Below are 24691 nucleotides of genomic sequence, written 5' to 3'. Positions count from 1 at the left end.
CCGGTCTACTATCTTGCATCGGTGGTGGTCTCCCTCGCCGGGGTGTGGCCGGTCGCCCTCACCAGGGGGTTGCGGGTCTCCCTCTGTGCGTTGTCCCTTCGTCGTGGAGGTGGAGGTCTCCCTCGCTGGGGTGGCGAATGGCCTCCTCGTCGGCGCGGTGCTGACTCCCCTCAGGCTGCGGGTACCGGTCTACTCCCTTGGATCGGCGATGGCTTGACTTGCTGAGGTGGTGCGGGTCTATCTCGCCGGGGTGTCACCGTCCTTCCTCGCTGGGGAGCGGCAGGCCTACCTCATCGGGGTGTTGTAGGCCTACCTCGTCAGGCTGGTTTCCTTCCGCTTCCCTCCACCTTTTCCGGAGCTGGTCGATGTGACGTCTACAGACCTGTCCATCTTCCAGCTCCACTCTATAAGACTTCAGGCCGGTTGTGCTCTCAATTCTTCCTTTCAGCCATTTCGGAAACCCGTGGAAATTGAGCGCGAAGACCGGGTCTCCTATGGCAAAGGTGCAGGGGGTGGCGGCTGGCAACTGATGGCACCTCCTGGTTGCACAGGGGGTGCAGCCGGTCCAGATGTGACCTCAGTCTTCTGCCCATCAGCAGTTCGGCCGGGCTCTTGTGCGTCGTTGAGTGCGGCATGATGTGTTGAGTGAGGAGGAACTGGTCGATCCTCTCCTGCCAGTCGCCGGTGCCCATCTTGGTGAGAGCTTCTTTGGTAAGCCTCACCATCCTTTCAGCTTGCCCATTTCCGGCCGGTCTGTAGCAGGCAATCATGGCATGGCGGATGCCCAGTCCTGCCAGGAACGTTTCCATGGGCTTGGATGTGAGCTGCGGCCCATTATCGGAAATGAGGACATCCAGTAGCCCGTGCGTGGCGAATAGTCTCCGGAGTGCCTTGGTGGTGGCTTCTGTTGTTGTGGATGCCATGGGCACGACCTCCAGCCACTTCGAGAAGGCATCCACGACGATGAGGAGGTATCTTCCGCTCATCGGACCCACAAAGTCTATGTGGATTCTCGACCATGGATTGCTGGGAGCCTCCCACTCTGTAGACTGGGCGCGGGGTGGCGCTGGGCGGACTTCCTGGCACGGGTCACATCTGGCACCAGGTCTCTATATCCTTGTCCAGGGTTGGCCACCACACATAGCTTCGTGCCAGCCCCTTCATGCGAACGATGCCTGGGTGCCCCCTATGCAGAGTCTCTAGAGTCTTATTTTGGAGTGAACTGGGAATCACGACCCTGTCGCCCCACAGGAGGCAGCCTTTCATAGTGGCCAGTTCTTGCTGCTTTCTGGCAAATGGGGCGAATTCTGCCATCTTCCCCGTGGGCCACCCGCGCAGAACCCAAGATAGTACCTGCTTGAGCGTTTGGTCCTTCTGGGTCTGTGATGCCATGTCTGTGGAGGTGACTGGGCAAGCGAGGTCATTGTCAATGTGGAATAGTCCAAGTGTGGGGGCTGGGTCTTCCACCGGCTCCTGGGATGGGCACCTACTCAGGGCATCAGCATTTCCGATGGTCTTGCCGGGTCTGTGGGTTAGGGTATATGAGTACCCGGCAAGGAAGATTACCCAGTGTGTCATCCTGGGTGACATGTAGCTTGGTGTGGGTTTGTCGCCTGCAAATAGTCCCAAAAGTGGCTTATGATCTGTGATAACTGTAAAGTTCTGGCCATACAGGTACTCATGGAAGCGCTTGATGCCCGTGATGATGGCCAAGGCTTCCTTGTCCAGCTGACTATAGTTCCTTTCGGTGCTGAACATCGTTTTTGAAAAGTAAGTGATGGGCGCCTCTGTTCCATTTGGGAGTTGGTGACTGCTCCAATCCCGTATGGTGACGCGTCGCAGGTCAGCAGGAGGGGCAGCGTCTCGTGATATTGCATTAGGACGCTGTCTGAAGAGAGCAGTGTTTTGATGTTTTTGAAGGCTGTTTCCTCCTCTGTCCCCCATCTCCACGGTACCGCTTTCCCCAACAGGCGATGGAGTGGTTCAGCAGCTGTGGCTTTCTGTTTTAAAAAGACACTGTAAAAATTCAGTAGTCCCAAGAAAGCCTGAAGCTCCGCTTTGTTTTTGGAGGCCGGAGCTTCGTGGATAGCCTTAACTTTAGATTTGGTGGGGTGGATGCCAGTTCCATCAATGAGATAGCCCAGGAACTCGACCTCCTGGACCCCAATGATGCACTTATCTCTCCTGACTGTCAAACCCTTCTCCTTAAAGCGCTGTAGAACTAGCTTCAGTCGCTCAAGTAGCTGGGTTTTAGAGTGGCCGGAGATTAAGACATCATCAAAGTACGGCACCACCCCTGGAATGCCTTGAAGAAGGTGTTCCATCATAGATTGAAAAATTCCTGGGGCTGCATTGACTCCAAATTGGAGACGGTTACATTTAAATGCGCCCCAGTGGGTGACAATTGTTGTGCCTCCACTGTTTTTTCATCTACTGGCAGTTGCTGGTAAGCCTGGGCCAGGTCCAGTTTGGCAAATATTGACCCACTCCCTAGTGAATGCAGCAGATGTTGCACCACTAGAACTGGGTATGCGCTCTGTTGCAAAGCCTTGTTGATTGAACATTTATAGTCGGCACAGATGCGCACAGATCCATCATGCTTCATGGGGGTAACATTGGCCCTTTTTTTTTATTAGAAATTTTATTATTGCATCTCGGCCCTTTTCTGTTCAGGAACTCAAACCATGTGATCCTGTCCACCATTAAACCATCTTTCCAAGCAGTCTCCATGTTTCCAGTGTCTTTTTCCCCACAGGAGCTGAACCCAGAAGGATATTTCTTCTAATAAAACTATGGGGACCTCAAGGAAGCATAAGATATCTCAGTGGCTTGGGGGAGAAGTTGGGTGGTTGGAAGCAGGTAGCCTCTTCCAGCACTTGGCCCTCCATGGTCATACCACCCTGAGATACCTCATGTACACTTAACAACCTGTGCATTTAATTAATAAATGATCCATTCATTTAATGTGAGCCAATCAATAAATTCTCAAGTTATGAATGTAATTCACAGGCTCTACTACATTTGTAACTTGAGGATTACCTGTACTGCATTCTAATCATTGCAAAAAAAATAAAAAATAAGATAATTGAGAAATATATGTATTAAATCAGTAACATTAAAGAGATTATTGATTAATCCATATGTCACTAGAAAATATTTTAGGACACTTTATTTCTATGAATCATGTACTTTTCCCCTCTACACCTATACAAAGAAATCTAAGGCTCTGGAAAATTCAAATGACAATTGTTATATCTGGAGTACTATTAATACATTTATTTAATTATAATTTATTTTTCAACCATAAAATGGACAAAGTGTAGTCCTGGTCTATTCAATAGTAAAGAAAATGATAAAAAGTAACTTTAAAAATTAATATTTACTAGTATCAAATACCGGTAATAATATCAATATTGCCTGAAATACAAAGAAACAAGCAATGTATCTATATAAATTTTAATTAAGAACCTTGCATTGTAAACCAGATGATACAGTATATAGTTAATTGTGCCAATAACTGTTGGTAACTGAATATTTCAGTAAAATTTGTACAGCTGTATAGAACAATGAAAATCTGGGATTAGTTCATTAGTCTGAGTGATGAAATTTTGCTCAAGTGTATTGCAGCTTAAATTAAATACATGTGCTTTCATTTTTCAAATGTTATCCATGCAAAAAATATCTACTTTTGATATTTTTATCATGTGTTAGAAATTCATTAGGCAGACATGCATTTTGGCAAAAAGAAAGAAACAAACAAACAAAAATTGTGAATGTAAGTTATATAAAATATGAGATACCTTGCATAAAAGTGAACCAAAACAAAATATATAGAAGACTCCCAAAGACATTAGTTTCTTATGCATGAACTTTAGTTTCTTCAAATAAGTATATAATTATGAATAACATTTATTAATCTTCTAACATTCAGTTAAAAAGAAATTATCCTTTGACCTACTGTTTAAAAAAGTTTTAAACTATAACAAAAGTAAAACATTGATAAAATATTGATATTTTGCATGAAGAGTCTAGAGTTTTAAAATGTAAATATATAATACAAAGTCATACAAATTAAAGAACGAGTGTAAAGTACTGACAGATCTGTTCTTGCTTCACATGGATGGTATCATTATGGGCATCTACAATATCAGTTCTAAAAAGTTAAATTCTATTTCTAAATCAGCTAGCAAAGCTCTGCTAATAAAATAATGACTCCAAGTTTATAATACTGGAAGCATCAGACACTTGCACTATTACTTGAGCCAATGATTCAGTATAACTTGAGCAGTTTTTTTCTTTTAATTCATATCAAATTCTCAATACACCATAGTTTCTGAAAGAAGTAAGTATTCCTTTTTTAAAAATTTAAATACCGCATAGAACAAACAGTCAGAACAAAGACATTCTTTATCTTTTGTGGGAACCCTAAATTTGAAAACATATTTGAAGGAAACAATATTTGAGCTCTATTTTTGAATTGTAATGAATCTATCTCTTGGGATAATTAAATTGGGAAAATTGGATTAGGACATTACAACTCTTATTTACAACTCTAGGAAGTAAAACAATGTTAATTTATTGGAAAATGCAAATCATTTTCCTCCAGGTTGGCCTTCACTAAAAGAAAGCCATATGTGTCTCAGAGGGAAAAAAAATCCTTTCAGATAGATTTTGTTAACTGCTAATGTGTTTTCTTTTTACTGCATATTTATTTATTATTACAGCATTTGCTTTGATTTTTAAACATTATTTTAAATACTATACTCATGTCAATATTTATGCAATCAGGTAATTACTTTTCAAATTTCCATATTTATAATGAGCAAAATAAGGTGTCTGCAATATTAAAATCTAAATTATGTATTTGGATAGAAGTCAATTTATTCAAATGTGGCAATTACATTTAGATAAAATACTAAAAGTAAATTTGTTTATATAGCTATTGTGGGAAGAAATATCCATCTGGTTCAGTTCCAATCCAGGAGAAAGGCACTGGAGACAAAATGGAGGCTGGAGGCTGATTGAAAAGAGGGCCCATTTATTGATGACTAGGACCACATGTTTGTGGTTCTGGTGCAACTGACATAATGGAGTTGAGAGTGAGGGGTTTTTATACTTTCTCTTGGGCTTTGCACTTGAGCTCTTGTTCCTGTTTAAGAACATGTATTCTATTGGTTGTTGTCAGACCCCATGGTGCCATGTAGGGATTATTTAAGGGTTATAGCTGGCTCTATAGGCAAAGTACAAATCCTAGGTGTTTGTCTGAGCTAAGTTTGGTTGAAGTTTGGACTGCAATAATGGGTGATGCAATAATTCCTATTTTGGCTTAATGGCTTTTGTCTTGTTTTGGATCTTGAGTGAGGACTAATCCTATCTTTGTTCAGACTTTGCTGCAGGGAATTTCAAAATATTCTGTCTTCAACGGATTACCAAATCTGCATTTCTAAAAGCTGCCTCCCCAGTATCTGCTTGGGGGCAGGGAGCTGGGGCTCTGAGTTTCTGACTTCCTTAAGATTTTTTATTTCTCTTTTGGGGGAAATATTTTATTCTGCCTTTTTTAATATTCCTCAAAATATTTCATTCTTCGGGGGGGGGGGTGATTCCCACACTAGTAAGATAATTTTACATCAAAATAAACTTCTCTGTGATTTGCATTATTTAAAACAATATGTTGAGTTAAATTTCCATTATATAATTAAGGTACTGGAATCCTTTGCTGTTAATACTTATTAATAGATCCAGAAATAAAATCCTTAACTTGCATCCTGGTGTTTTCAATCCATTTATTTACTTCAAGTTACAAAAGCTGTAAAATGAGTGCAATGCTTTTGCTTTGACTGTATCTTTAAAAACCTGAAAAGTCATAAATGACAGGGGCCATTAAAAAAAAACGCAGTACACAAAACAGATAGGATAGTACCGACAGACGTAGTTGCTTCTACATATACCACATACAATCAATTTTTCAATCTCTATTATGTTTTCACAATTTATTATGAAAGTTAAAGCACCTATGTGTGGTGATTTTATTTTTACTATACAGCTTACATTATTAGATTTAACACTACACTGTAACTTGCCCCATTGGACCGAATCATGCAACTGTTGCAGATCAGCAGAAGTGTTTCATAAGGCATAATCGAACATGTTAAAAAATATTCCTCAAACTTTCAAAACTTGAGTTGCTTGATGAAGGAATTTCTAGGTGTCTCAGTCCTTGAAGTTCCATAGTTAAGTCAGGAAGATAATTTACTTGGAAGTGTAATTTATTTGGCTTAGGACAATGCCTCAAGAAATCGAAAAAAAGAAGAATTTCTTTTAGGTTCAGTCCTTTGCACTAAACTGAGGACATGTTCAGGTACATTCAGAATTCCAAAAAGATAAGGATACCAAGGGCAGGCAACAATAAACCAAGACAGCTAGGTAATATTCCAGCAGCAGCTCCTGAAAAATCAAACAGGTTTACATTTTATACAAAAGATTGAAGATTAAGGAAGATTACAAGTAAAACAGAGATGTTCTAAAGATTCTTCCCCAAATTGTATTCTCTGAATTGTGATAGTCAGATATTTTCTAATTATTTGCTAAACCTTGTCCTCTGTGTGATTTCAAATTAGACTTTACTCCTGACAACTACACAGACAAGCTCCTGCAGTTTGTTTTTCTTGACAACATTTTTGGGAAGTGGTTTTCCATTGCCTTCTTTCTAGGGCTCGGAAGAGTGACCGCCCCAGGATCAATATCAATAATGAACTATCAATATCAAATTGTCAGTTTTGGATTTTCTTTTCCTGAATGATAATATCAGTAGCAGAACATTGCTAAGATTTAAATCTAACCATTATTATACCGTTAATACTCTGAAAGATCCTCAGCTCCTCAGAAGAATGTGGATCCCTATCAGACCTGGGGGGTCATTATCCAGCATTACATCATCAGATAATCAGATTATTTTATAATCTGTTCACGTAGTTTTCTCAGTAAAATAAAGTAGAATAGGTTTATCCCATGTAGTATGAAACAATGCCTTTGTTATTGCCCCTAAAGTGATCATCCATCTCCAATACCTTCTATATTGCTGCCCAATATAGGTGTCTACTTTTTTTTTTTGGTAGGATGACCCTCATACCTCATGGGACTCTGCTGGTGGCTTCGCCATCAGCATTCTTTGTTCAGCCCTTCTAGGAACAACCACACAATAAGGAAGAATAGCAAGATTTTAGGAAGGGGATTATTAGTGAAAAATTGCTAATTTGCTTCTCTCAACCACTAAAATGTATATTTATGATATATTAGCTAGAAAACAAATAAAATATTTTTTGTTAGACAATTATTTGAAAATAAATGACTACTGTACATATTTATTTATATTTTATATTTCTTGACCAATTATCACCACTATATAAAAGACACCAGGAAATACTGTTAAAATTTTAAACCTTAAACTTAGCTAAATATTAAAACACTTAAACTATAGAAAAAAAATAACATCTTTCATACAGTTTCATTTTTTCATATACATACCTGGAATTTTTACGTGAGCTACTTCTCCATCTCCCCCTTCACTATGGACCCGAACTTCAACAATGTACTGACCTTTAACAGGTGCAGGAACTTCTATATAATGGTTACCGGTCTTAAATAGTGTGCCATTAAATTGACCATCTGGTCTATAGAGCACCTTTTAGAGAATAATAAAAAAATAGCATTGTTAAATTCACAAACATCATCCAACAAATTAATACTCCAGGTCATTATTTAAAAAATCAGGGCAAAATATTTATAAATGCTGTCTTGAATCAATATGTTATTACATTTTATATACATTTTTGTAAATAAAAGTGAAAAGCTTCCACTCCTTTTTTAAGGCTTAGGGAGAGAACATTAGTAAATTATATTTAAGTAACCTGTCAGCCTCCACTCTTTTGATGCTTACTTGCTCGGCTGCCATGGAAACGGGGGAGGGGGAGCTAGGGGATTCTTGGGGGGGAAGCGTGCTGGAGGAAAACGAAAGTGAATCTTTGCTGCAGTTCTTTCTTTGAAGTTGATATGTTTCAAGGTCAACGGTCGGGGCATACCAAGAGGATGACACTGCCTGACGTGTGCTCCCACATGATCTCTGGAGGACCTGTGGATTGGATGATTTACGCTGGACAGTTGGGAGGGGATGCTTTCTATATGTGATTTTCGCGCCTATGCTTCAGATATTGCTTTTCTATGGTTGCATTCAGTTCATACTCAGTAAAAGTACCTTTCTCTATGAAAATGGAGTCGGGGTTTTTCTTTCCTGAGTATTGAAAGGAGGCACACCTGACATAACTGGTATATTTAAATTTTCTGTTGTTTCTGTGGTGTAAGCAGAGCAAGTAGTAATGGGCAAAGAGGATGGGCTCTACCAGGAAATCAAATCATTAATTTCCTATATATGATCACTGGGAATAGGAAACAATGGTGGTATTACATACGAACAGCATTAACCAATTACCGTTATGAGAAGTCAACAGCAACACTTCCACACTTCATATGAGGATATAATTGCTTCCATCTTATATGAGGATATAAGATGGAAGCAATTATGCCCTGTCTCCTTTATGGTTCATTCTTTTTCTGTGCTCTGTAGACCATTGTTCCTAATGTTTCCTTCTTGCTGAAATAAAGAAAGTACCAAATAGATTGCCTCAGCCATCGCTGCTTACACACTGTGAGGGATGTCCAACCTTGACAACTTTAAGACCTATGGACTTCAACTCCCAGAATTCCCCAGCCAGGACCCCTGGTTTACACTGATCTCCAGTCTGTTTCCTTCTTTCCACCACTGAAAAGAAGTGACATGTATGTCATCATACAGAAGATGAATCAGCTCTGAGCATAATAGATACTAATACAAAAGTTGATTGATTACTCTTACACTTATTAGTGTAAGAGAATAAGAACTCATAGGTATGTTTCTCTGCCTTATAGCTATTTTTATATCTTGTCAAGGCTCATATTAGAAGGTAATTTCTAAGAATTAGCTGAATTATCAATATAATAGATCTTGAGAGAAATTTCATAACGGGTGTCCGTTGTCCCCACTTTTATTTATTCTAACATTAGAAGTCTTGCTAAATACAATACGGGACTCTAATATCTTGAAAGGTATAATGATTAGGCAAGAGGATTATAGAATAAAGGCATTTGCAGATGATCTGGTTGTTACCCTATCACAACCAATGGAATCAATAATCTTGATGAAGGACATTATACAAGACTATGGTAAAGTTTCAGGTTTTAGACAGAATCCAAAAAAGACTAAAATGATAGCTAACAATATGACACAAGATCGCAAACATGAGCTAGAAAGGAGGGCAGGTTTTGAGACTGTACCTAAGGTAAAATATATAGGAGTTCAGGTTGCAGAATCAAACATGAAATTGTTTCAAAATAATTATGAGGTGTTGTGGCGAGAGGTGCAGAAAGACATGGAGATTTGGAAAAAACTGCAGCTGTCTCTACTTGGAAGAATTGCAGCAGTTAAGATGAACATTTTGCCAAGATTTCTTTTTTTGTTTCAAATGATTCCGGTGCTCAAAAGTGATAAACAATTGAAAGTCTGGCAAACTGGTGTGAATAAGTTTGTCTGGAACGAGAAAAAGCCGAGAGTGAAATTGAAAATTATGCAAGATGTTCCAGAAAGAGGAGGTCTTAAACTTCCAAACCTACAGTTATATTATGATGCAGCAGCTTTAAATTTAACAAGTGATTGGTTTGGAAGGAAAAAGACTGGAATATTGAATGCAGAAAGTTTTGATCTCGAATTTGGATGGCATGCTTACTTATTTTATGATGACAAAGTTGATAAAGTATTTAAAAGTCATATACTTAGAGACTCTTTGATGAGAGTTTGGAAGAAGCATCGACTCAAATGGGATTATAAAATACCGCTTGGTCATACTTTGTGGAATACAAATATAATGTCACTCGGGGGGTTTTTATACAAAGAGGTTCTTTTTACAGATGCGGGCAGATGGCAGCTGAAGACATTGCAGACACTGTTGGACGAAGGGATTAATTTAACTTGGTTACAATATAATCAATTACAATTGAGATGGAAAGAGGACCAAAAAACTGGTATTATGTTGCACGAGGAAGAATTGGTTAGACATATAAGAGAGAAAGGTCCAATGCATATCAAAAGGCTTTATAATGTTTTGCTAGAAAGGGACTCAGAAACTGAATTAGTTAAAGACTGTATGATTAAGTGGGCACAAAATTTTGAAGAACCAGTGATGTTGGAAACATGGGAAAAAATTTGGGTTCAGAATGTTAAATTTACACAGTCGCAGAACCTGAGGGAAAATTTCTATAAAATGTTTTATAGATGGCATTTAGATCCCAAAAAGTTGTCATGTATGTACCCTAATGTTCAGCCAAAATGTTGGAGATGTGAATGTTTGGATGCTACGTATTATCATGTTTGGTGGACCTGTAGGAAAGTTAAGGCTTTTTGGATAAAAATTTGGTGGGTCATGCAGAATGTTTTGAAGAAAAAAATTCAATTCTCTCCACAATTGTTTTTATTGGGTATAGTTAAGGGTTTTACATCGGGTGAAACAAAATTGATATTGTATATGATAACAGCAGCAAGATTGTTGATAGGCAAATATTGGAAAAATGAAGCTTTGCCCACTATTGAAGAATGGATTTTGAAGATGGCCAGTTTTGCAGAGATGGCGAAGATTTCAGCATACTTAAAAGATTGTTCACAAGAGACTTATGAATGGGAATGGAAAAGGTGGATAGAATATGTTCAGAACAAATATCAAACTAGAAAGTATCAAATAGCTTTTACTTGAAAATAATGTATTAGAAATATTTTAATGTAATGAGGTAAAGAGAAAAATTATACAGGGGAGGGAGGGGTTCAAGTTTATACTTAAGTGTCATATTAAGGGTTTTTTTAATGTGTTTTTTTTTACGAGTTATGAGTATATTATAGGGAAGTCTGGGGGGAGAGGAGGGTTAGGGAGGGTTGGGGAAGATGGGGAAGTTTGGGGGGGTGGAGGGGGGGAAAGGGGTGAAAATGTAATTGTAAAACTTTTGCAATAAAAAAAAAAAGAAAAGAAATTTCATAAGATTCCTGTATTCACTGGAACCAAAGTTTGCTTTTTATGGTCTAACTCTAAGATATCCTTTCTTAAATATCACTTAACTCTCTTCCTTTTAAATAGCAATTTACTTTATGAACACACAATTCAAATAGGGCAACAAAACAGCCAGTATTACCCAGTTATGCCCAAAAGGCTTAAATATCAATCTTACTTTATATCCTTTCACAGTAGATTCATTGGACTGTGACTTAACATGCTCCCATGTGATGATGTACTTTGAACCCGACCTTACAGCATTAATAATTCTTGGTTGCTGCCTTGGAGCTAAAAAAAAATAGCACATACCTTTATTCTAACCAGTACAATTAAATTTTATAAACATTATTCTCTCAGTCATACACATTTGTCTATTTATGTCCCCAAGTAAAATTCAGAATGATATCATCTACTATCTACTTCCCATTCTGATTTATACAATTATTCATAGCTTCCTCTTGCTTAAAAATTGTCACCAAATCTTATGCAGCTACTGTCCAGCATTTGCAGACCACGTCACAGTGATCTATGGAAGAGAAGCAAAACTATGCAGCCAAGATGATACTGTTCACACCAGAGGTTTGTGTATCTACCAATATGCATAATTTACCATCAATGACTGAGTACATTTAGACAAACTGGCAATTCCATATGAAAAAAATTAATTTAAGGTAATTAAAACATTACAATATCCACAAACCAAAAATGGACTATTTCAAGCTCCCAGACATTTTACATTGAGCTCATCCTTGAACAAGGAGTTTTAAGACAAATTGTGTTGTCTGATGAAGTCTACAGATATAAGTTTCCTTTATTCTATGTCCATCTGATATTATCTTTACTATTCATCTCCATCTCCTACTTTAGATACTTACGTGCTTTTTCTGTAACAAAATCCAAAGGATAAGTGTAAGGTCCAATGCCAGCTGCATTGAAAGCTGCAACTTTTGTATAGTATTTTGTATAAGGTTTCAGGTTTTCTAACATTACTGAAAAATTCCGACTGCTCACTTGCACTCTACTTGCAGCTATTTCTTTTTCACTGCTGGACCAGTAACTGATCTGTAAAAATGAAAAAAAAAGTCAAATGTAAAAGGAAATATATATTTGAAATAATTACTCCTAATTATTTCAAAAGCAATGGAAACTTATATTTAAAAACATACCAGATTTTAGAACTAACTCAGCAGGAGAAACAGAAAAACTAAGATTCTCAGTCTGTAAGGACCTGCCCCGCTGCCCTAGCTGGTCCCTCAGAAAAGCAAGACTCTTGACTCAAGAATCATAAAAACTTTTACTGAGAGAGTGTGGTTGCAGTATAGTCAGGTCGAATCTGAAAAAGCCCACGCAAAGTACAAAGCAATTCTTTCATCCCCAAACCAACCCCCTGGCCAGTCCACCAGCAGCCAATGTGATGCCGCAAGGTTGTTTTGAGAACTCTGAGGTGTTAGGCAGATAATGGTCCACTCTCAGGGTATGACGGCCTTGAAACCAGGCTGGAACCAGCTGAGAGGAAGTTTGCTCTGTCTCAGAAGACAATCCCCCTCCCTAATTCCAAAGAGTTATAGCAAAAGCAAAAGCATGAGAAAAATGCCAGCAAGCCATTCTTCCCACCCCCGCCCTGCTTCAAACAGAATGGCAGGATATGATGTAGAAATGACACAATCATCCAGAAGCAAAATGTTTTCAAGGAAAAGAACAAGAAAAACCAGTTACCTTTTAAATAGCATCTTTCGGACAGCCCCAAAGATGCTGTTTAAAAGGTAACTGGTTTTTCTTGTTCTTTTCCTTGAAAACATTTTGCTTCTTATCCAAGAAGCTTCTTGACTTCAGAACTGAAGAAGCTTCTTGGATGAGAATCAAAACATTTTCAAGGAAAAAACTAAGAAAGTCCATTTGCTTTTTAAACAGCATCTTTCGGTCATAGAAACTGGTAGGACATTTTTTTCCTGGAATACTCTTTACTCCCAGCAACTCCACTATTTAGATTGAATCCTTTTGGAGGAATCACTTTAGAAGAGTCATTACAACCTTGGTAGAGGGGCATGCATGCATGCATGAGCAAAATGATTGGGGATCTTCCCAAAGCAAGAGCCTGGAGCTGTTGGGAGAAAGCTTTAAGTCACCCAAGGCTTCCTAAAGATAGAACAAACACTGGGAAGTAATAGCCAAAGGGAAGTGATTTTCACTCCAGGGATATATCCAATTTGCCAGGTAAGTAATGGTGTAAGATTTCCTGCTTCTTTGATATTTGGCTAAGAGATTCTAGGTGGGCGAGTACAGGTCCTCTACTTACAACAGTTCATTTAGTGACCATTCAAAGTTACAATGGCACTGAAAAATGTGACTTATGACCGTTTTCAACCTTTGTAGCATCCCCATGATTATGTGATCAAAACCAGATGCTTGGCAACTGGTTCATATTTATGACTGTTGTGTCCCAAGGCTATGTGGGCCTTTGTGACCTTTTGACAAGTAAAGTCAATGGGGAAACCAGATTTACTTAACAACCAGGTTACTAACTTATCAACTGTAGTGATTCACTTAACAATTGTGGCAAGAAAGGTTGTAAAATGGGGCAAAACTCACGTAACAACAGAAATTTTGGGCTCAATTGTTTTAAGTCAAGAACTACCTCTATACTTTCCTTTTGGGCTCAGTTGTGTAAGTCAAGAACTACCTCTATACTTTCCTTTTAAAATATTTTACTGATTTAGAATACAATAGAATAGAATATAATTCTTTACTGGCCAAGTGTGACTGGACACACAAAGAATTTTTCTTGGTGCATATGCTCTCAGTGTACATAAAAGAAAAATTACATTTGTCAAGAATCATAAGGTACAACACTTAGTGATAGTCAAGCAATCAAATCATATTAGGAAACAGTCAAAATAAATTGTAAGGATACTAGCAACAAGTTTACAGTCATAAGTGGGAAGAGATGGGTGAAAGGGATTTATTAGTACAACATCTCAGAAGTGATGGGGAATAGAAAATTTGGTTTTGGCAGGTTGACAGGAGAAAAAAGTTTGTACATTTAAGAGTTATTCCTCCTCCTGCCAGTTGTTTCAGGTTGAGAACAGGTTGGCTCATACACCTAATGTCTCCTTTTACTACAGGACTGTGGTTTGTACTAATCCTTTCAATAAGGCATTGCAGATAAAACCTCTTGTATTTAGCATGTCTAGATGACAACTATGGAAGTGTCAAGTAATTTCTTCTGAATGGGAGAATGAGAATGGGTCATAAGTCAGAAGCTACTTGTATTTCCATTATTGCATTTTCTGGTAATTATTTGTTTAATCATTTATGAATCACTATAGTATTTTTATATAGACAGAAACTTCAGGAATAGTAAAGGGCAGAAGTATCTAATTCTCCAAAGCTATTCTTGTATTTATAATTCATTTCAAACTCAGATACACTTTTTGACTATAAAAATAAATATGAATTAAATATCATGTTCAGTTCTTTTGTATCTTGTGGTATGAGTAATAAAAGAGAATGCATTTTTAAGCTCACCTCATACCCAGTAACAACTGGATTGAAAATGTGCTCCCAGGAAACAGAAACTTCCATGGATGACAGAACTTTTATTTTCACATTTCTAGGCCTTTCAGTAGGAGCTGGAAAATTGAACAGAATATTAATATTGTGAATCCAATATTCTGACTAATGTAGAGTAAATAATCAAGGATTTCCAATTATTTCATTTGGTGTTTTCTTTGGCAGTGTGGTCAATATTTCTTCCAGTTTCTAGTCTGGTGCCTTTAGCAACCAGATTAAGTCATCTGGGTGACTTTGGGCCAGTCACTTGCCCTTAGCCCTAGGAAGAAACAATGGCAAGCCACTTCTGAAATTATGGCAAGAAACCTGCCAGTTTTATCTTTCATTTTGTTTCTACTTAAGCAAGTTGCCTTGAACTCTGAAAAGGAGATTTATGAACCATTTAAAATAATCAAATACCAAACCTACTGTATGTAAATTTTAAAAAATGTGTGAATATATAAATTCACAAAATTCCTGATTCACAAAATTCCTGATGTTTTCCCCAAAATAAGACATCCCCAATAATAAGACCAATCAGGCTTTTGAGCGCATGGCAATAAGGCCAAGCGCTTATTTCAGGGTTCAAAAAAAATATAAGACAGGGTCTTATTTTTGGAGAAACATAGTAGTTTCTCACTAACATCATAAAGAAACGAAGTACTAGTATATTGCAGAGAGAGAGATATAGATGTTTTTATGAAATAACCATTGATTAGGCATTGAATGAATAATTCTTTTTTTAGTATCCAAATTATGTATCTAAATGTGCAGTGATGGTTAGGTGCAATTATTGAATTTCCCCAAGTGCCTAAAATGTGTGGTTTATTTTTTGTTATAGACAGAATAAATGCAAACAGTTTGGGTGTCCTATAGTTTTGACTTTACTAGATCATTCATCACATACATACATACCACACACACACATATATAAAACTAATTTTTGAATTGCTTGTTGCATTTTGATTAATTCAAGATTAACTACATTAAACAGATGCTGCTGCTCTATTTAAATATTTTTAAAAGAAAATATTAACCTACTCGTGAACACAATTCACTGAAGGCAGTCCAATGTCTATAAAAATTCATTTGTGATGGAAAGATCAACCGACCTTCTTGCGCTGCGAGACTCCCCCCTCTCGCAGGCCTGGCCCTCCATGTTATCGAGGGCCTATCTTGATGACGGGCTTTGGGACCCCGAGAGATGGCATGCAGCAAAGAGGGGGTTGAGGGGTTTTTTAGCTAAATTTTTAAGGAAAATTTTAAGGGGACCCGGGAGGGCGGGTGGGGGTTGTAAAAGTGGACCTGGGGGGGTCCAGATAGCGACTGCGCGGGATGATGGGTCGATTAGCTGCAGCAGAGGGGTCGCGAAAGGAAATTTAACCGGGGGGCAGGGGGACGATAGAAAGGGCTGTGTAATTGAAATAATGAGTGGGAGGGGCAGGTATGATGGGCGCAGGGGGTCATATCAAGTGTCGGGGGTACACACGCGCTGTCTCCGAGCGATTGTGCACTCCGGTCCCCAATGCGTGACTCGTGTCCTGGGTTGTGTAGAGCCTCAGGCCCAGGGTCCGCGGCTGATGTTATGTAATGCCAGGTCGGTGGTTAATAAAGCCCCCCTCATCTGTGATCTTATTTTGGAGGGGGGTGCAGACCTGGCAGGTATTACAGAGACCTGGTTGGGCCAAGAGGGGGGGTCCCCCTCGTCGAGATTTGCCCGCCAGGTTTCCGTGCATTTCATCAGCCAAGGGCCCAGGGGAGGGGTGGGGGAGTGGCGGTGATCATTAGGGAGAGTCTCTGTCCGAGGGAGACCACTGTTCCTCAGATAGCCGGATGTGAGTCCCTTTGTGTGAAGTGGGGCCGTGAGGTGCAGATGGGTTTGCTGACTACGTACCTGGCTCCCTGCCACGTGGCAGCGACCCTGCCCGAGCTACTCAACATCATTGCCGGGGTGGCGGTCGATACCCCCAGACTTATTGTCATGGGGGATTTCAACCTCCCATCCGCGGGTGAGGCGTCAGAGGTGGCTCGGGAGTTCATGGCTTCCATGACGGCCTTGGACCTGACCCAGTTAGTTCAAGGCCCAAACACATAGGGGGACACACTCTGGACTTGATTTTTATCTCTGGTCAGTGGTTGAATGATCTTGGTAGAGGGGACCTAGATATTAAACCCTTGTCATGGACAGATCATTCACTCCTTCAATTAGACTTTCCTACTGCCTGCCCCCCGCCGCAGGGAGACGGAACTGACCAGATGGTTCCGTCCCAGGCGCCTGATGGATCCCGAAAGGTTCCTGAAGGAGCTTGGGCCGTTTCCTGAGACTCTAACACACGACTCGACTGAAGAGCTGGTGGCCGCCTGGGAAAGGGTGGCCGCTGGAACTTTGGACCGCGTCATGCCTTTGCGGCCTCTGACCCGATGCCGATCTCAATTAGCTCCCTGGTTCTCTGAGGAGCTGAGAGAGATGAAGCGTCGGAAAAGACGCCTAGAGAGCATTTGGAGGACTAGTCAATCCGATTCCGACTGGACACAGATGAGGTCTTATATCAAGACCTACCTAGTGGCGATAAAAGCGGCAAAATCTAACCATTTTTCCGCTCTTATCGCATCTGCAGAGAACCGCCCAGTCGCCCTGTTTAGGGTGACCCACTCCCTTCTTCGGGGGGGAGTGCGGGAAGATCCCTTGCAGGGTCGTGCTGAGGATTTTGTGCAATTCCTGCACAATAAAGTCGCTCGGATTCGGGATGGCTTGGACTCCGATTGGATGAGTCCACGGGAGGAGACCAGGGCAGGTCTTGAGAATGTTATCTGGGAGGAGTTTGATCCTGTGACTCCCGAGGATGTGGACAGGGTTCTGGATAAGATTAGTGCCGCCACGTGTTTATTGGACCCATGTCCCTCCTGGTTGGTACTGGCCTCCCGGGAGGTTACACGAGGCTGGCTCCAGGGGATTATAGGTGCTTCTCTGAGTGAGGGTGCCTTTTCTGCCGCCTTGAAAGAGGCAGTAGTGAGGCCCCTCCTCAAGAAGCCTTCCCTGGACCCGGCTGAATTAGCCAACTATCGTCCAGTCTCCAACCTTCGTTTTGTGGCGAAGGTTGTTGAGAGCGTGGTGGCACGACAACTTCCCCGGCACCTGGATGAAGCTATCTATCTAGACCCGTACCAGTTGGGCTTCAGGCAGGGGTACAGCACAGAAACGGCATTGGTCGCGTTGGTGGATGATCTCTGGAAGGCTCGAGACAGGGGTTGCTCCTCTGTCCTAGTCCTATTAGATCTCTCAGCGGCTTTTGATACCATCGACCATGGTATCATGCTGCAGCGATTGAGGGGGTTAGTAATAGAGGGCACCGTTTTGCGGTGGTTCTCCTCCTTCCTCTCCGACCGCTCGCAGTTCGTGTTGGCAGGGGGACAGAGGTCGACCTCGAGGCGTCTCGCATGGGGAGTGCCGCAAGGGTCGGTCCTCTCGCCCCTCCTGTTCAACATTTATGTGAAGCCGCTGGGTGAGATCATCCGTGGTTTTGGGGTGAAGTGCCATCTGTACGCTGATGATACTCAGCTGTACATCTCCACCCCAGACCACCCCAACGATGCCCTTGATGTGATGTCTCACTGCCTGGAGGCCGTGCGGGTCTCAGACTCAACCCCTCCAAGACCGAGTGGCTGTGGCTTCCGGCGCCCCGATATAGTCAGCAGGTGCCATCGCTGACTATTGGGGGTGAATCTTTGCCCCCCACAGAGAGGGCTCGCAATCTGGGTGTCCTCCTGGACGCGCGGCTGTCTTTAGAAGAGCATATGACAGCCGTGGCCAGGGGGGCCTTTTATCAGGTTCGCCTGATTCGCCAGTTGCAGCCCTTTCTGGATCGGGACACCCTGCGCACGGTCACTCATGCCCTTGTTACTTCCCGGTTGGACTATTGTAATGCTCTCTACATGGGGCTCCCCTTGAAGAGCACTCGGAGGCTCCAACTGGTCCAGAATGCGGCCGCGCGGGTGGTTATGGGCGCAACTCGTTGTGCCCATGTGACACCCCTCCTGCGCGAGCTGCACTGGCTCCCAGTGGTCTTCCAGGTGCGATTCAAGGTGTTGGTTACCACCTTTAAAGCGCTCCATGGCATAGGACCCGGGTACCTCCGAGACCGTCTTCTGCCACCAATAGCCTCCCACCGACCAGTTCGCTCCCACAGAGAGGGTCTCCTCCGGGTGCCATCGGCCAAGTTATGTCGGCTGGCGACACCCAGGGGGAGGACCTTCTCTGTGGGAGCCCCAGCCCTGTGGAACGAACTGCCCCCGGAAATATGTAAGATCTCCGACCTCCGGGTGTTTCGCTGCGCACTGAAGACCCTGTTGTTCCGCCAGGCCGGACTATCAACATAATAGTTTTAAATTGGGGTATTTAAATTTTTTGGGGTTTTAAATCAGAGCCAATTTATTTAATTATTTTAAATTTTAATTGCTGTTTTGTCTGTGTTTTTAAATAGGCTGTACACCGCCCTGAGTCCCTCGGGAGAAGGGCGGTATAGAAATAAAATAATAATAATAATAATTATTATTATTATTATTATTATTATTATTATTATTATTATTATTATTATTATTAATGCTCTTCTGAAGATCTTTTTTTAGCAAGTTGCAACATAAAAGCTCAAAAAAACCTTTCATATATTTAATCCTGTAACTGGGCACTCAGTCAAATAGGCATCAAGTAGTTACTGCTCAGAGGAAACAATTATATATTGGATGAAAATGTTCATAAATTTCAATTTTATTTAATTTCATAAATAAAACTGAATAATCTTGTATGGAAAGGTATTTAAATTAACTTTTTATACTAGTGATTTTATTACATTTAGAATTTTAGTGTATTTCCAGAGATGCAGAAGCTTGGCTTGCATTGCAATATGCTCAGTAAAATAATAGAAAATTGATTTTTTATACAGAAATGTTAATTAACCTGAGATGGCCTAACAATCTGAAACTTTTATAATACATTGCTTTATTTGATATTCACTTAAAACATGAATTATCATGACATGCACTTTCCTGAATTTTGCTTTCTTCTCATGGCAGACATCCTTGGGCTCAGTTCTACTTTCAATTCATCCAAGAAAAATGGATTCCTCTGATATTACAGGTCAGAATTGACTCAGATATGTGAGCAGTCAACTTAATTATCTTTGGAAATAGATCTTAGGAATTAGACTGTTTACATGAGAATTATTTTTTGTACATTGCAGCAAGCATAACAAAACCTATTCTTAACTTTCATCACACCATCTTTTACTCACCATCTTCTGCCGAATAGATAATAGCAGTAAGACTAAAAGGTCCTTCCCCTTTGTTATTAAATGCTTTCACCTTTACTTGATACTTTGATGAAGGAAGCATTGATTCATCCTTATGGACATACCGACCAATTTCAGGTTGAGGAACTATAACACTTTTCCAATCATTTTGATCAAAGGACTTGAAAGCTACCACATATCCAAAATTATTACCAAAGTGATACTCTTTTGGCAAAGGCTATAAGACAAAACATAAGAATTATGCATTCCTTTCATTTTAGTTCTTTGTTTGAATGAGTATAAATAAAATTTCAATATTATCATCTACTAGGAGGAATGTTCGCATGAAGATTCTAAGTAAGGAAATACATTTTTTTTTTTTTGCTCAAGGCTTGTCAGGTGGAAAGTTTCTAGATTGTCTTCTTCTTTCTCACAGATAATCTGAAACCATCTTAAAATCACAGATCAAATACTTTCTAAATATAAAATAACTTTTATAAAAGACCTTCTACAATATCAGCTTATATAGTTACCCTCATTTTTTATTCCTCCCCTTACTGTTAGCCTTTATCTCATAATATATAGATTTTGAATACAAATAGATTGAAATGTCTTTATATAATAAAAACTAGTATCAATGATTTGTGCATTTAGAGCTGTAGGCATATATCCAGTATAGATGATTAAATCTGAATTATTACAATGCTATGATTTTACCTAAATAATGATATAGAATGGATCTAGCCCAATAACTCAAAAGACAAGTAGTTATAAGTTTCAGGTATCTTTTATTTCTTGCCTGGCTTGTTCCAGGCCTATCAAGCATAGCACTTACTGACATCAGATCTTTCCATTTACAGGTACGTTCTTGGATCTCATCGATCTCCACGTGGGGAGAGTTCTTATACCTAGGGGGAGGAGCCTAAAGGTAAGGTGTGGTTAAGGGGATGATGGGATGTGTGATCGGTTAACCCTTGCATGGCCCTGGGCCTGTGATTATGGTGAAGTTAGACATTTACCCTGACAAATAAAGTGTGGTACTGACTTTGTATGACCCAAAATATAATAGGTTCTTTTTTAAAAAAAATCTACTCCAAAGGTAGGACCTATTTCTGTTTGCTTTTTCTAAAATAGTTCCATTTTTTAAGACAGATATACACATGTGGATTTTAGTCACTAAAGGTTTTAGAGAGAAGATGAAATAGACATTACAGGAAAAAATAGATGTTGTTTTAAGTTCTACATTCTTTTTAATTGGTACTAAGGAAATATATTAGTGGATATATACAGTAGTAGTGGAAATAACTTTATAACCATTAATTTTATTTCTAAAACAAGATAGCCAATTCTATGAAAGAGCTTTCATAGAATCTCAAAGAAGTCAAATAACTATTTTTTATAGTTATAGAAACATTTCCAAAGTTTTCTTAAAAATATATTTCAACAGTAAAATAACTTGTACATGTTTATTTCTGAAATATTTTAAATATTTTTATTATAATGTGTTTGTCAGACCTGGAAGCCATCTTTTACATTTGGGCCTTCAGGACTGCCACATTTTCTTTTGTGGGAAAATGGGAGGGGGGATTTCATAGAGTATGGGTGATATGTAGTCAAAATAAAATTCCTTTCTCAGAGAGTCAAGGATGCCTTGCCCTGGCACCTGGAGTCGGATGACTGGGAGGTGCCTCCAGTTTGGAAACTTTCAGATTCGGGTTTTCCCAGATGTGCCAATATGACATCTTCAATAAAAAGGAACTTTGAGGAAACTCAAGCCTTGGAGTCTTCTTTCATTGGGGGTATTACTTGGAACCCTGACAGTGTTATTTTAATACGAATTTTTTGTATCAGAATGTAAATGTGGGATAGACAGCATCACTACCAGATGGAATTGTAACTGGCTGACAAACCATATTCACAAGTAGTTTTTAACAATACTACATCTACATGGAAGGAAGGAAGCAGTGGGGTACCAAAAGGTTCCATCTTAGGCCCAGTACTCTTCAATATCTTCATAAATGACTTAGATGATGGACTAGAAGGGGAACTCATCAAATTTTCAGATGACACTAAGCTGACAGGAATAGCCAACATCACAGAAGACAAGCTCAGGATCCAAAAAAAATCTTTACAGACTTGAACAATGGGCCTTATCCAACAAGAGAAATTTATCTTGGATAAAAGCAAGGTTTTACACCTGGGCAAAACCTGATTTAAAAAAGTAAATATGAGAGGGACCTTGGAGTCCTAGTGGACGGACTAGCAGTGAGTTAGTAGTGTTGGCAGCAGCCAAAAAAGCTAATACAATCCTTGGTTGTGTAAGTAGAGGCATAGAATCTAAATCACATGAAGTATTACTACTGCTTTATAAAGTCTTAGTAAGGACACACCTGGAATACTACATCTAGTTTTGGTCACCACATTACAAAAAAGATGTTGAGATTTTGGAAACAGCACAAAGAAGAGCAACTAAATCATATGAAGAATGGTTGCAGGATTTGGGTTTGGCTAGTCTAGAGAAAAGAAGAACTAGTGGGGGACATAGCAATATTCCAGTATTTGAGAGGCTGCCACAAAGAGGAGGTGGTCAATTTATTTTCCAAAGCACAAGAGGGCAGGACAAGAAACAATGGATGGAAACTATTCAAGGAGAGAAGCAACCTGGAATTAAGGAGAAACTTCCTAACCAGTGGAAGAGTTTGCCTTCAGAAGTTTCATCACTGGGGGTTTTTAAGAAGAGATTGGACAGTGACTTGTCTGAAATGGTATAGGTCTCCTGCTTGAGCTGGACTGGACTAGAATAACTCCAAGGCCTCTTCCAGCTCTATTCTGATTGATTGAACAGTTGTAATTGTATAGTCAACAAGCACAGAGCAAATAGAAATATGAACACTCGTAGTAACTTTATTGGTATTAATTTTTACTAATTCTTTATTAAAAGCATCCTTAACTTTAAACTTTTAAAATTATTTAAAATTATAAAATGTAGCTTTCAAATATATACAGACTGAAGGCAATAGTATTCAAGGTCGGTATGGAATATATGATAATTTTCTAACTACCGTGTTTCCCCGAAAATAAGACAGTCTTAATTTCTTTTGAACCACGAAATAAGGGCTTGGCCTTATTATTATCAGGGGGGCCCAGCAGAGAGAGGCTCCCTCTGTGCGCCATCAAGCCCTGCCCCTCCTGTGGGGAGAGAACGCGAGTGGCCCAAAGGTGCCAAGCTGAGCGAGCACCTGTTCCCTCCCCCGCTTGCACGCCTCCCAGGCCTCACCATGTTCATTGGGTGAAGCTGGTGAGCACCTGGCTGGAAGCCCCTGGAAGCAGAGAAGACGCCGGTCAGACCAGCCACCTGCTGCCAAGTCTTCCAGGAGCCGGGGCAGAGAGTCTTATGGCAGCCGGGCCAGAGAGATGGCGAAGGGCGAAGTCAGCTGCAGCTCTGCATGGGGAGACCGCGCTACTGCCGCCACCATCTGAACACTGAAGATGGCTTCCTCTGTGGTTTCCAAACCCCAGCTGGAAGCCGCTGGAAGCGGAGAAGAAGCCGGTCAGGCCAGCTGCCTACTGTTGAGTCTTCTGGGAGCCGGGACAGCCACATGGAGTTGGAACCATAGAGTGGGAAGCGCATAAAAAGGAGTAAAAAATAAAATATTGTCATGTCACATTTAGTTCCATTATATTCAGTGGTGTGTCAGCTTTGGAAGCCATATTAACACCAGAAGCTTCCACGCTGCCAACTTTTTGCACTTGGGAAAGTAGGAGGGAGGATTCAGTAGAGTGATTGTAGTTAGACATAATAGCATTCTTCCCTTCAGTCAAGGTCATGGTTTTCCTGCATCTGGAGGAGGAGTGGTTGCAGTGATGGCTCAAGTTGGGATGGATGGTGATTGGGCCATGTGATGGACTGATGGGTGCAGGGGTTGGATTTGGGGTTTTGATTTACTGAGGGAAAACCTGGAACTCTCAAATTTTTATTCCAATAAATGAAAGTTTTGAGATGATGCTTGTCTCGGAATTTTCTACTGGAGTTGGGTTGTTCTGGAACCCTGACATGATGTGATTCAGCCTGTTCAGGCCGGTTTGGGCAAACCAGTAGTTAAATTGCTGGCTGGCCCTGCCCCACCCCGTCCCTTCCAGGAGTCCCCACGTGCCCCATTTTGGTTCTCATGTAAGTGCAGGGAGGCCTATTAGGCCCAAAACGGGGAGCAGGGAAATGGTGCACCCCCCACAGCCCATTTTCACTCTCAGGAGGCTTCAGGGAGGCCTCCTAGGCCCAAAACAGGGTGCAGAGGGATGTGGCCCAGCTTGCTAGCCTGCCTTCCCTGTGGCCTTCCCTGTGGCCCAGCTACTTGCCTGTCTGGTGAGCCTTCCTTTGCCTGTTTGCCAGCAATAACAGCCTGTTACAGGGTCTTCCTAGGGCTCCCCGGCCTGTTAAAGGCTGAAATGGAGGGTCCCTGGCCCCGATCTGCCCTTCCAGGCCCCATCCAGGCCTTCCTAGGGCTTCCCCAGCCTCTTACAGGCCGAAATGGAGGGTTCCTGGCCCTGATCCGCCCTCCCCACCCCATTTCCCATGGCTTTACTTACTTTTCGAAAGAGTTGCAGAAGAGGCTAAGCCAGGTGGCAGAGAAGCCAGTCTTTTATTCAGAAGTTGGTGAAGCTATAAGAATGTGAGATGTAAGGAAAATAGCTTTCCCCATCTGAATAAAAGACTTCAGCTTCTCTGCCAGG

At 40.7% G+C, this 24691-nt stretch overlaps 1 protein-coding gene across 8 annotated transcripts in view; it reads right to left on the bottom strand.

The window, feature by feature from the left end:
* Window positions 1-3442: 3442 nt before the first annotated feature.
* Window positions 3443-24691, bottom strand: part of CNTN1 (contactin 1) — a 315977-nt gene continuing 294728 nt past the window's right edge. For all 8 annotated transcript variants that reach the window (XM_060689023.2, XM_087873256.1, XM_060689029.2 and 5 more), the window contains 6 exons: window positions 19964-20198; window positions 14652-14755; window positions 12002-12188; window positions 11302-11414; window positions 7525-7681; window positions 3443-6444 (listed from right to left, as the gene is read on the bottom strand). In XM_060689023.2, coding sequence (XP_060545006.1) covers window positions 6365-6444; window positions 7525-7681; window positions 11302-11414; window positions 12002-12188; window positions 14652-14755; window positions 19964-20198 — 876 coding nt within the window. In that variant the 3' untranslated portion in view covers window positions 3443-6364. The remainder of the gene's footprint in view (window positions 6445-7524; window positions 7682-11301; window positions 11415-12001; window positions 12189-14651; window positions 14756-19963; window positions 20199-24691) is intronic.

Source organism: Pantherophis guttatus, chromosome 7, assembly GCF_059756535.1.
Source record: "Pantherophis guttatus breed Tessera chromosome 7, ASM5975653v1, whole genome shotgun sequence".
Lineage (NCBI taxonomy): Eukaryota > Metazoa > Chordata > Lepidosauria > Squamata > Colubridae > Pantherophis > Pantherophis guttatus.
Note: the sequence above shows the minus strand (reverse complement) of the source record. Positions and strands in the feature narration are given on the sequence as shown.